The sequence below is a fragment of the Chlorocebus sabaeus genome, chromosome 11, assembly GCF_047675955.1.
Source record: "Chlorocebus sabaeus isolate Y175 chromosome 11, mChlSab1.0.hap1, whole genome shotgun sequence".
NCBI classification, from domain to species: Eukaryota; Metazoa; Chordata; class Mammalia; order Primates; family Cercopithecidae; genus Chlorocebus; species Chlorocebus sabaeus.
This window is the reverse complement of record NC_132914.1, coordinates 98,514,421-98,528,513: the sequence shown is the minus strand read 5'-3', so window position 1 is coordinate 98,528,513 and position 14,093 is coordinate 98,514,421. Positions and strand designations below refer to the sequence as shown.

Below are 14,093 nucleotides of genomic sequence, written 5' to 3'. Positions count from 1 at the left end.
TTGACTCCTTTATGCTTTTGCCTATGCTGCTTTCTCTGCTGGACAGACCCTCCATCTTTGCCTCTGCTTATGTTTGAAGGCTTGATTTAAATATATCCTTCTGTATGAAGATTCTCCCAACCTGACTGTTTCCCTTGAGTGCACTTCTTGGCCAACATTCATGTTTTTATCATTTTTGTCCAGCAGAGTGTATAAGCAAGTAGATACTTAATAATGTCCGATAGAAGCATTAATCCTAATATACTTTCCCTCAAAGGGTGGTCTTAAAGCAGTTATCTGGACAGATGTTTTTCAAGTTGGGATCATGGTGGCTGGATTTGCATCCGTGATTATACAGGCTGCGGTGATTCAAGGTGGAATCAGCACTATTTTAAATGATGCCTATAATGGTGGAAGATTAAATTTCTGGAAGTAAGTGTCTACTACTTGGGCAACTGAACACATCTTTTATATTCTTTAAAAATAATCTCTTTATTGAAATAGTAGATTTACATTAAAAAACAAACCAACAAATTGCTAAGGATGTGGTAGAGCAAATTGAAGCAGAGAAGTGAATATGTAAGGAGCCTCCCTCTGTTCTTTAAGGGATTAAACCAGTCAGATGGTACTTAGCTACATGGTGCTTAGAGCGATGTTTCCTCCTGAGAAGGGATTTAAAGCAAAAAAAAGTATTTTCTTCCAGGTGTTAAAGTCCAGAATAGGTTGAAAAGTGGGACAGGGTGGTAAGGAAAGAGACAGTGGAAAGTTAAGAAAAGGCAGCTTCTGGCCGGGTGCGGTGGCTCACATCTGTAATCGCAGCACTTTGGGAGGCCAAGGTAGGTGGATCACCTAAGGCCAGGAGTTCGAGAGCAGCCTGGCCAACATGGTGAAACCCCATCTCTACCAAAAATACAAAAAATTAGCCAGGCGTGGTGGTGTGCACCTGTAATCGCAGTTACTTGGGAAGCTGAGGCAGGAGAATTGCTTGAACCCAGGAGGTAGAGGTTGCAGTGAGCCAAGATCACGCCACCACACTCCAACCTGTGCAACAGAGTGAGACTCTCTAAAAAAAAAAAAAAGGAAAAGGTAGCCTCTTAACAGACAAACACTAGCATATAGATTAGCACCTGCCATAAAAAAAAAAAAGAGAGAGAGAGAGAGAGAGACACTGAAAGATAGTGATTTCATCTTGACAATTCTTTGTTTTAAGCAACTTTGAGAGTTTCTCTTTTGATGTTGTCCTGGCAATATATAGTATATTAACATAGTAGCTTATGATTATGTATTGTAATTATATATGTATGTGTATGTCATATATAATGAGCATTATCTAATATTAAGTATTATTTCTAGAGAATTGACTAGGAAAGTTGTGGTCGATGCTTCAAGTGACAGTACAGCACATGATGTAACATGTTTTAAACAGCGATTCAGTTTTCCTAAATAAAGAACAATGAAGAGACTAGATATTTCATCCCAAGTATATCACACAATTCAAAAGAATATTGAAAACACCTTCTGTTTTGGATCAATAGTGTTGTCCTTTTACAATATGGAAAGGCACCCATGTCGTCTTGAACTAGCCTACCTTCTCTTTGAGATAGCAGCCCCACTTTGAGTAGGCAGTCTTAAGAAACAAAACCCATTTTGCACTTGGTGGCTCTTTTCTGGTCTTCTGAAAATAAGCACCAAAGTTTGAGAAAAGCTTTTTCAGAAATTGGACAGGGTCAATGTGTTAATGTGCAGGAATAGATTTTAGTGAATCAACTTCAACTATTTTCAATATTTATTTCCTTCTTTTAGCTCAAGATTCAGATTCTAAGGAAAAGAGCCTCTAGTTGCCTAGCTTGGGACATGGTTCCACCCTTTGGCTAGAGCAGAACAAGATATTTTGACTGATTGTCAATCGAGACTATTTAATGGAGAAATGGTGGTTTCCCCAAAGCAAACCTAGGTTGCTGTTACCAGAACAGGGAAAGGGGAAGTCCAGGAAGTGGAAACAACCAATGGCTACTCTTGATTACTCCCAAATCTCTTCCTGGTAGGCCAGGCTGAGGAGAGAGGGTATGGAACCAGTCATTTTTCTGCAAGATAGCTGTCACTTTATATGAAGGATACATATATATTGGAGCACCGAAGCGATAGCTTATATACATTAGTAAGAGATTCTTAAAAAAAGATTAGACATTTTTATGACCTTAGCTTTGAAAGTCATTAAGCAACAATAAAAAACCTATTTGTGTTTCATACTTTTCAGGAGTATCCCTTGTTGTTCTGATATGTTTTGAGAATACGGTAGACAAAGTATTGCTCAAATTAAGATAAATGAAGAGAAGAAGGATATTGTATTGGTATTTTCTGTGTTGTCTGCCATTGGCCTATATATTCTGTATGGCCTAAACCACTAAATTGAGTGTTTTAAATCTTGTCATATTTCCCTCAGATAGCTCACTGACTCCTTTTGTCTCTTCAGTTAGCTAATGTAGTAGCTTCTCTCTTGGGAAGAAAGGGTCAACACTCTTGAAACTCTTAAAACATTGATATGAAATAGAGGCTCTTACATTTCCATAAGAATTCCAGAATATGCATACAATTAGAGCACTTTACTCAATGGATCTCAAATATAAGATTTGACATGAATTTGCAAAATTTCATAATTTTAAGGAAGTGCCCATGAAAGCTAACTTTGCAGAAAGTTTTCTAGCTCATATTGTGTATCAGAGATGAACAAAATCATTCCTTCCAATAAAAAGGATTAAAAGATCTTTCAAACATGGAAGTCAAGCTTTCTCTGTGACAATGTTTTGGACTTACGTACATGATGTCATCAAGTGGTTTTAAACTATTAGTATTTAGCTTGTACACACAGCATTTTAATAAAGCATGATTACAGTGACATGCAGCTTTTAGAAAATGCAAAACTTTAAACTGCATTAATTGACTGATTAGTTGAACATGAATATAGATTAGAGCTATGACTACATGTGCTGGGAGAGGAATTCTATACACAATGTGTTATTAATTTTGTGTTCATTTTAGTGCCATCTCTACTGCTGCGGTACACTTAGGAATGTTTTCCTCTCTCTCTTTCTCTTTGTTTCATGTTCTCTGATTACATCATGTCAGATTTGTTCAAATGACAGTTTCCTTAGATCACAGGAGAACAATTTATATAAATGCTCAGAATGATTGCAACATTCATTTCCCCCTAGTCTCTTCTAGTATTTCCAGATCTCTGAAAATAATATTTTTCATTTCATTGAACTTAAGTTGGAAATATTTCTACCTTTTAAGTTAATTAATAAATTTGTACATATTTATGTATGTGTTGTATATATAAATATACCTTGCTTGCTTCCAAATATAGTCTAAGAGGATTTTTTTAGTCTCTGCTAATAGTTCAGATTTGTTTTCTCTTTCTTGTCATTTAGTTTTAATCCTAACCCTTTGCAAAGACACACCTTCTGGACAATTATTATAGGAGGGACCTTCACATGGAGCAGCATCTACGGTGTCAACCAATCCCAGGTGCAGAGATATATTTCTTGTAAAAGCAGATTCCAGGCAAAATTGTAAGTCATACACCATGGTATATGAAGCATTAATAACCATCAGTTGTCTTTATGGAAACTCTTCTAGGAAAGTCACGTTTAGCTCCTTTATGTGTTTTGTGTCATGAAATTCCAAGAGATAAATGATATATTTGGTTACAAAAGGACCAAGAACAAAGTGGTACTGTATGTTTTAAATCAGCTATTTGAAGATATTTATAGAAATTATTAATGAAAACAAATCAGCATGTGTTGTGCATCTATTTGCATAAGAACCTATGGGGGATAAATATATATGGCCTTTGTCATGAAGAAAGTTAATCTCAAATTAGGAAAATACATGCAAGAATGCTAAAAAATAAAATAATATTAGAGATATATAACAGTTTCATGAAACAATATAACAATAGAGAAAATGTTCCAGAGTATATATAGTGCTTTGTCTTTCATTTTCAGACACAGTCATACGTTTATAACCCTGCTCTAATACTTGCTACTTGAGTGATCCTGGGCACATTCTGCAGTCTCTTTGAGCTGCAGTTTCTAAACTTGTAAAAGGAGCATAAGAAATACTGTATACCTCATGGGAGGTGTTGTAAAATACTGTGTTTGGCATACGCGTGGTAAAGGCCTAGTAAATGTAAGTTCCTTTTTCCACTTCAACTGATGTGATGTGAAGGTGGAGGATGGATGAGAGATTCCTATTGAACTGGCAAAATGAATATGAAGAATGATCATAATTTGGGCAGGTGGAGAAGAGTAGGAAGGCATTCTAGGTAGGTGGAGTGATTTGGATGAATTCACAGAGGTAGGAAAGACAGCATGGTCCAGAACTCTCAAGCCCATCTTGGTTTGAGCAAAGAGTGTGGAATGGTGGCTGGTTCCTTCTTCGGAGGCATCACATCACTGCAGTGCTCACCACTCCTTGTGCTGATAAATAGGCTGACTCTGCTCACATGCTTTTAGGGGCTTCAAAGCTCTAAGGAGATTGAATAAGAGTCCAGGGTAGATAGGGTGAGGGAAGGAGGGACAATTCTATTTCTATTCAAAGGAGAAAATGAAAATATTGTGATGTCATATGTCAGAACTCAATATATTGAAAGTAAATTGGTTTAGAGATTACCCAAATCTTTGAAGAACTCACAGTGAAAAATCTATATGAATATGGATATAATAATTGGATATGGGATCCCCCCAAAATGAACTTAAGGATTCTGGTATTTTAGGGAATTTTGGAGGAATGTAATTTGTAGATACAGTAGTCTATTATACTTTTAAATCTATACTAGAGCTGATACCTGTTCCAGAGTAATTGTGGACAAGCTCTTCTTCTCTTCCCTTGGGAACATGAAACCCAAAAAGCCCGACCTGATTACTTAAATAACAGCATTAGAGCTTTCTTGATAAAAATCAATTACCATAAGCATATTGGATCTGCATGAAGCAGACTCTCTGAACCCAGGGGACTAATTTTCATCTGCCTTCTTGCACTTATGCTATGGGGAGAATTAATGCCTGCTAAAAAGCCAAGACCTACTGATAATGATTGACAAAAGACAGTGTGAGATGTTGATAAATGGTCAATTTGAACAGCATAAAAGTGATCTTAAACAATATATTAAACTCATATATAAGACAGAGGAGGTGTTTGGGCAACAGAGTATCTGGACATAATTTTCTGGTGATTTGGAGATGAGCTAACAATAGCAAAACATACTGCAATGTTAGTCAATTCAAGGGAGAAGGGTAAATCTGATAAACCCATCTTTGGTTCTTCCAGAAGCAGACTCTGAGGTTGAGGTTAGCATGGAAGAGTTTATCAGAGAATCACTATATGTAAAAGGGAAGAAAAGGAAATAGGAAGAAAAGGAAATAGGGAAGAAAAGGAAATAGGATTGACGAGAGGCTAGACTGTTATGCAATCTGAACAGAGGCCTCAAAGGGAGTTCTAGAGCTAGGATGGCTCTTCAGACTAGTCCCATGTTAGGGTGAGGGGACTGGGCCTTTAAACCTCTGAATCAATTTTTCATTGGATGCAGACTCCCTGGAGCATTGGGAAGAAGGAGGCATGACTTCAGGGATGGTACCTCTTTTCCACTTAGGGCAGCTCATCACTGTCTACTACAGCACCAGTGGAAAAAATATGTGGCCATCTTAGCAAGAGAAATGTTTGCTATTCAACTGATTATTAAGACATAGGATTCAATAACATTAACACTAATATCAATAACCAATATCAATAACTTAACAGGGGTTTATTGCATGTAAGTACCATGTTTCATTTAGTTTTATAACTTTGTGACGTGGGCATTGCTATTCTATGCTTCAATGAAGAAACTGAAGATCAGATAGGTTGAATTACTTGCCCAGGGTCACATATGGTAGAGCCAGGATTTATGCTCTGAACTGGCTCCAGTGCTGTGTGTAAACCTTTATTCTCTACTGGAGCACACACAATATATTACAGTGCTGAACATTGTTTGAGAAGATACCTGTCCAAGGAAGACAGGTTTGCATTCTTACTTAATGTGTGGTCTTATAAACAACATTTAAACAAGTTTCATGAGTTACTGTGTAAATGTTGACAGTGTTTAGCAGTTTACAGTGGCATTACTTTTAAAAGGAGAATGAGTAATAGTTAATGCTCGGTTGACGATTAAAATCCTTATTTCATGACAAGAAGACCTGAAGTAGTATAACTAGGTACCTTTATAAAGCTACCAATGCCCCTGGAGCTTCGACCATGAGCGTACACTCTTTCATGGGGAAGTCCCATCCGTTCAACTATTTACAAATACACTGTCGATTGATTGGTATCATAAGCAGAATATTAGACTAGAATAAAATAAGTAGTGTTTTAGACAATCAAAAGATATTGTGCATTTATTGAGTCTAATCATGAGGGTCTCTTTTGTTTATATAACAGGTTCCCTAATCTTTGGGACAGAAATTACAGTTGTCTTTTGCTGGTTTGTTTTCACTTCTTTAGGTCTCTCTACATCAATCTTGTGGGACTCTGGGCAATCCTCACGTGCTCAGTGTTTTGTGGACTCGCCCTATATTCTAGGTACCGTGACTGTGATCCTTGGACAGCCAAGAAAGTGTCTGCACCAGACCAGGTTCAGTACCATGTCTTTCTTACAGGTGTATGAATAATATTCAAAAAGCTTATGAGTTGAGAGGAAGGATCATTCCTATTCTTGTAGAGAAACGGAAAGTGAACTTGCCATAATCATCTTACGTTTCTATAAAACTTTGGTAAGAATTTATTTTAGCAGGTATAGCAAGAATGAAGAGTACTGCATCTAAAATTAAAATATGGAAACACCAGGAAAAGTCAAGTAGAGTGTTAAATAGAAATAGCTCAAGGTTAGGAGTAGGAATGTAGACACAGTTTTGTTTTGTTTTTTTAAAACTACACAAACCATTGTACTATAGAACATTTTGTGGGTGCTTGTTAGAGCATTCATTTATAAACAATTTATCTTCCAATTTTTAAATGATGGAGAGATGGATCTAATAAGTGAATATTTATTGAGTACCCACTCTGTGGTGAGATTCTGTGCCAGGAGATTGACATGCTTCATTTAATTCTCACAACCCCGTAATCCTGATTTTACAGATGAGGAAATGCTTCTCAGAGAGGTTATATGACTTACCCAAGGTCACATTGCTAATAAGTAAGAATAACTATGAGCAGTTATCAAATACCCACCATGGGCCAGGCACTACCATAGATGCTTCATATAAATTTCAACTTTTAATCTTCACAGTCACCCTCTGATGTAGGTTCTACGATTATCTCCCTTTCAAAGATGAGAGAATTCAGACCTAAAAAATTTAAGTGAGTAACTAGCTAGTAACCTGAAGCCAGGATTTAAAACCACGCCAGCTGCCACCAGAGTCCTAACTTTGAACCTCTGTGCCATTTATTGTCTTTCAAAAAGGGGAACTAGAATTCAAACCCAGGATTGCCCAACTCTAAAGCCTGAGTTCTTGCCAAAATTATTTTCTAAGACTCGCCTGCAGAACAAGTTCCTAGGGGATTCATTAGAATGAAAATAGATTGAATTTCTGTTGATGCAAATGCATCTCATGCTCCCAGAAAAATACAACTTTGTGGAGGCTGGAAAATAAAAACACCCTGGGGCTGTTTCTCAACCCTATCTTACCTTATGCCCTCCTTTTGATAAACACACCCTCCCTGTTCTCTCAGAGAAGGTAAGAATCACGTTTACTGTGAAGATGGAGGCACTCTTCTGTTACATTCCCTCTAATAAAGAATATTTTGTGACTGTTATCAATCTATATTGTCTGTAGTTTGTATCATGAAGACAATAAGGACTTAAAAAAAAGTTTTTAATGTACTTTGCCTTTACCCTGGGCAAAAAAAAAAAAAAAAAAAAAAAAAAAAAAAAAAAAAAAGTCCCTACGACTTCCCACCTTTGAGACATCTTGTAAAATATATTCAGGGTGTCTTGCCTGTACACGCTTAGACAGCCCGTGAAGGTTTCTCCTCAACTGATGTTTCCAGGACTGTGTTAGTTAACAAGTAAATTCAATTAACATTTCACTGGGGATACCGTGCAAATAAGACAGTGGAAGATTGTGTCAGAACCTTATTACCCAGTCGTGGTGGCTCACGCCTGTAATCTTAGCACTTTGGGAGGATGAGGCAGGCAAATCACTTGAGGTCAGGAGTTCAAGACTAGCCTGGCCAACATGGTAAAATCCGTCTCTATTAAAAATGCAAAAATTAGCCGGGCGTAGTGGTGGACTCCCGTAATCCCAGCTACACAGGAGGCTGAGGCAGGAGAATTGCTTGAACCTGGGAGGTGGAGATTGCAGTGAGCCAAGATCAAGCCACTGTACTCCAACCTGGGTGAGAGAGGGAGACTGTCTTAAAACAAAAAAACAAATACAAAAAAACCCCTTATCCTCGAGAGAGCAAGGATATGTTTCTCTATGCTCTGCCTGCGTTTGCCCAGAGGAAGCAGGCCAGTTCCTAGATGTAGTTTTACTATTTTCTTCTCTATCAATCCTATTTCATTGTTTCTACCTATACTTGAGGGAGCCACTCAGACATGAAATAATTACATCGCAGATTTTTGAGAAAGTTGAAGACAGGATAGAGGATTTTGGACCTTGCTATAACACTATAGATGGAACCTACTTTTGCTATTTGTGGAACATTGTTTAAAGTTAAACTTTTATGATATTTTGGGAAAATTGGGTCTTGATCTCATATAGGGATAAATGCTATTCCATTTTTCTGAGAATAAAGAATTAGTAAGCTTTGGAAAAGTGGAGAACGCAATCCTAAAAGAACTGAAACAATCCTACTGTTGAAACATTCCCTTTCAACAGTGGAGGAAGTTCTTCCATATCCCATAAGCACACTATTGTTAAATGAAATTGAAGAGGCTATGGAAGCTGATAAAATAGGACATGCCATCTGCTCTGTACTGTGGGAGAAGTTCAGGTTTTAATGCACATGAGAGGACACTCTTCTAGAAAATTGTCCACTTAGGACTCTTTTGATCGGAAACTGATTTTGTAGAAAAACTGCCATGCAACAGAGTCCTGAAGTCACACGCTTTATTATCCTTATTTGATATTTATTTTTTAAAATAGAAGTTATCAAAAGCAAGTTAGTATCAGGAAGTTTTTTGAAAGAAGCAAGTTTAAGGGATTTCCTGAAGTCATTCTCCACCCATCACTATGTCTCGTACTTGATGCAGCTAAAATTACATCTTCTATCCTGGGCAGTGACTAAAGTTCACAAAATGGCCTTGAGTCATCAAGTAAAGTTAAGCAGATGCTGCTTACTTAAGCACAGAGGTGTGTCAAATATATCCTTTAAAACAACTTATTATTCCCAAGAATAGCAACTACATTGTTTTGAGCATTTATTATATTCCATATACTATACTATGAGTTTTACATAAATTATCTAAATTAACTTTTACAGCAACTCTATAAGGTTAGTATTATTACCACTATTTTATAGATGAGGAAGCTGGGGCTCAGAACTTCAGTTACAAAAGCCGTATCTGTGTGAATCCAAAGCCTCTTTACTTAACTACTGTGCTATTCGTTTCTCTAAATGTTAGTAGTTAAAAGGTTTAATTTTAGGTATTTGAAAATTTCAGTTGTGTGGAATAGCTCCTTTCAGTTCCTGAAGGAGACAAGATAAATGATAAACTAGGCATTCATTAATTTTATTCAGTAGCGAAAAGTACTTGGAAATAAATGTTGGAATTTTTCAGCTCATGCCTTATTTGGTACTGGACATTCTGCAAGATTATCCAGGACTTCCTGGACTTTTTGTGGCCTGTGCTTACAGTGGGACGTTAAGGTATGAACTATGACTCTAATAACACATGATTTCTCTGTTGGGATCTTTCTTTTGTTATTAGATACTTTAGGGTGATAATGTGAAGTTCTGGGCATGGACACAGGTGGCCCAAAGTAGGCAATCTGCTGCATGTGTCCTCTCTGTGGTCTGACTTATCTCTGTGGACTAGTGTCCTGTTGTCATCAGCTCCACTTTTAACTAGGTCCCTGCTCTCTAATATACCATCATACATCCTATGATGTGATACTCTATGGTCACAATAATGATGATCAGTTGATGGTAGCTTTCACTGATGATAAAAAATGGGTGCCACAGTCTTGATTGAAAACACACATGAGGCTAAAGCATGGTCAACTGGAAAATTAGAATGAAATCTTCCATTTACATGTTGAATAATATATACTGCCCAAAGTGTCTTACATTTTGTGATCTATCATTGCCCTTTCCTCCAGAGAATTGTTATTATCAACATGTACAGTGTGCGTTAGTGGGGATTCAGGAAATTCATATTGTTGACATTTACAGCACATGGTAGGAAGGACTTATGACAGTCCTTTCTATGCACAAAGAAAAATAATTTTTAAAGTTGTTATTTATAAGAATATGGAGTAATCTGTGTAGATTCTTTTAGACACTGAAGATTAACTGCAAGTGGAAGCAACATTAACATATCCTTTCTCTTTTACTGTCAAGCCTGTAGCTATTGCCTGAATATCATTTTTGGATGATAACAGTTTCCAGAAAGGCAGTGCTGTGATTATTAAAAATAGCATAGTAGAGCCGGGTGTGGTGGCCCACGCCTGTAATCCCAGCACTTTGGGAGGCCAAGGCAGGTGGATCGCGAGGTCAGGAGATCGAGACCATCCTGGCTAACACAGAAAAACCCCATCTCTACTAAAAATACAAAAAATTAGCTGGGCGTGGTGGCGGGTGCCTGCAGTTCCAGCTCCTCTGAAGGCTAAGGCAGGAGAATGGCGTGAACCCGGGAGGCGGAGCTTGCTGTGAGCTGAGATCATGCCATTGCACTCCAGCTGTCTCAAAAAAAAAAATAATAATAAAATAAAATAAAAATAGCATAGTAGAAATCAGGTTATATTTTAGAAGTGTCAATTTGTTTCCCCCTTTCTCATTCCCACTTAAAGTATTATTAAAGGTAAAATATTATAAATCAAAAGTTTTTTTTCCCTTACAGCACAGTGTCCTCCAGTATTAATGCCTTAGCAGCAGTAACTGTGGAAGATCTAATCAAACCTTACTTCAGATCGCTCTCAGAAAGGTCTCTGTCTTGGATTTCCCAAGGAATGAGTAAGTTTCTGTTTTCACAATTCCATTTTAGCTCAGAGAGATGATTTTTTTGAGACACAAAAAAATTTTTTTCCACTGAAGCTACAGAGGAAGAACCTCTGATTATGAATGGATATTCACATATGTATGCCTATGACAATGCAGATTTTTTAAAATGTTTGTATCAGTGTTTAACGTTACCATATCTGTAATCAAGATTTGGGAGACACTTCAAACAATTAATTGTCAGTGAACCACAAACGACAATTTGCAGGGGACCGATTTGGCTGTCCTTTTTTTCCTGTGCCTTCATCCTATCCTAAATTTGTGTTAAAATTCTTAGCCACACACACACACAAATTCAACTATTTTCCTTTTCAACTGTAGTCCACAGTTCTAAGAAATATCCCTACTTTGGAACCAAGAGCCACACTTTTTCTGTGTTACCTAAGAAGGCACTGAAGATTTCTGTGTTACCTAAGAAGACATTGAAGATTAACTGCAAGTGGAAGCAACTTGCAGTCAGTTTCAGTTACGTAGTCTTCCCATAAACACTTCCCAAACGTTTACAGAGGATTACATTAAATTAGATTAATAGATTAGATGAATTGAAGATAAAGAAACAGAGTGTTATGAATTTTGACTCGTCTTAGTTGTCTGTTCTGTCTGCTTATGTACACTGTCCTGGAGATGAACTATAAATTTGTGCAAGAAATTCTCAACTTCTGTTCTGTTCAATTGTAGAGCATCATTAGGGGTTAAATACCAGCTTGAATAGACTGGTTTAAGCACCTTCAGTTCCCAGATGTCTCAAATGTAATATCCAACTCAAAGAAATCTTGCCAATGTACTGCATTCTTCATTTTGACACCTTGAAATGAATGACTAACAAATTCCTTTTTGAGAAAGAATCTTTAACCTCAACACAATAACATTAATAGACGGTCAAAGAAATAGTAAATTATACCCTATTAGGAGTCATAATTCTATGTAAAATTGCCACAACTGTAGCCTGGAATGAGTCCTTAATTTATATTCTTCAGTGTTCCCTAAATTTAAATAGTAATGCATCATTTTATTATGTACCCAATTTTAATCCTGGAGCATAATTTCAGAATGATGCAATGCTTCCTAAAGGGGTTTTAGACTGGTTCACTGTGGGATTATTGAAGCTGTGTGGTTAGTAGAATGAATAGATGCTTTTGAAGTGAGACAAACCCACTCTTGTTTTGTTAATTTACTAGCTGTTAACCTTGAGAAAATCCAGTTACCCATACAAGCCTCTATTTCTCTATATGGAAAATGGGCACACAAACACTTTGCAGAATTGGGTTTTGAGATAATGCATATAAAACAGGAGGCACTAGCTGGTGCTCATGGAATGATGTTGATGAATGACAAATCAACTTTGCTAATATAGATGAGATTTTCATTCATTTTAAAGGGTACTATGAAATCATAATCTTGAAGTATATGCAGTAAAGACATAGAGAAGAATGTGACAGATGATTTGAATGTGTTTCCAATAACTTTGAGTTCCCAAAATTATAGGTGACTGTTCATAACCTATCAAATGGAGAATCAAACCTAATATATTGAAAATATTATTTACATTAAAATTGAGAGGCATAAAAATCATGTCTATGAGAACTCTTTGAAAAAATATTTAAGATTTTTCATTCAGCTGCATTATTTACTCAATATATTTAACAAAGCTATGAATGCTAAAATAAGATAGAAATAACATAATATAAGAAATACAAAAATTTTATGATGGGCAAATTTCGCATTCATTTTTTTTCTGTATATTGAGTTTTGCATCTGGGAAATTATATCAACTGATTTCAGGTGACTTTTGCTGAATGAAAGTATTAAAGGGCTTTTTGCATGGTATTTCCTATAACTTAAAAGGTAATACATGTACCTGGAGAAAATCTGGGAAATACCGAAAGTCAATAGAAAAAAATATTCCACAATCTGACCACCAGTGGTGGCTTGAGAACTTTTATAAACAAGTTTGGGCTAAGCGTGGTGACTCACGCCTGTAATCCTAGGACTTTGGGAGGCCAAGATGGGAGGATCGCTTGAGCCCAGGAGTTCGAGGCCAGTCTGGGCAACATAACGACAACCCATCTCTATTTAAAAAGAATTTTTTTAAAGAAGTTTGAAGAAAACAACTTAGCAGAAGGGCAGATGTGCTTATCAGAAGCTGCCTTTCTTTGCTAGTTTAATAGGAAGGGCTTGAGGATATTGACGGAGATTATGAGGGGTCTAAAAGTCCTCCAACACCCCATGGTGTCCATTGTCACTTCCCAAGGGAAATGAATGCTTAAAGTCAGAAGAGTCTAATTTCTGTTTATTACTCCCTCTCTCACCTTCTACAGAGCAGAGCTGAATAGTATTCTATTTTTGACAAGCTGAAAACAGAGACCTGACCCTTCCTTTATATACAAATGTTTATGGAGGATTAGATTAATAACACAATATAGTTCTTAGTTTTAAATCCCTATAGTTAATTCCAGGAATTCTTATATAACCTGCTGTCGTAACTAATCCTGGGACACAATGTAAGGGCTTTGTCCTCTTGGAACATTGTTAATGTCAGAGGTAAACAGCCCTTTCCTTTATTCACTGGCTCTGATGTGTGTGTCCATTCTTCACCACAGTCATGTTACTCACTTTGAATCAAAGGTGTGATGGATTATTCTATTGAGAATTCTAATTCTCTGGGTCTGGATTTTACTCTGGCTTTTATGTTGTCCATTTAGGTGTGGTGTATGGAGCCCTATGTATTGGAATGGCTGCGCTGGCATCACTTATGGGAGCTTTGTTGCAGGTGAGAGCTGACCCGTGGAGGTTTAAGTCATAAATCACTGAATCTTTTTTTTAATGTTGATGTCACCATCCTTCCAGACTTCTCT

General features: G+C 36.9%; 1 protein-coding gene across 1 annotated transcript in view; it reads left to right on the top strand.

The window, feature by feature from the left end:
• The window catches only part of SLC5A8 (solute carrier family 5 member 8), a 57,991-nt gene that overhangs the window by 16,185 nt on the left and 27,713 nt on the right, over window positions 1-14,093 (top strand). The window contains exons 5-10 of the mRNA XM_008004393.3: window positions 257-411; window positions 3,411-3,551; window positions 6,520-6,649; window positions 9,800-9,888; window positions 11,081-11,193; window positions 13,941-14,008. Of these exons, the coding sequence (XP_008002584.1) occupies window positions 257-411; window positions 3,411-3,551; window positions 6,520-6,649; window positions 9,800-9,888; window positions 11,081-11,193; window positions 13,941-14,008 (696 nt within the window). The remainder of the gene's footprint in view (window positions 1-256; window positions 412-3,410; window positions 3,552-6,519; window positions 6,650-9,799; window positions 9,889-11,080; window positions 11,194-13,940; window positions 14,009-14,093) is intronic.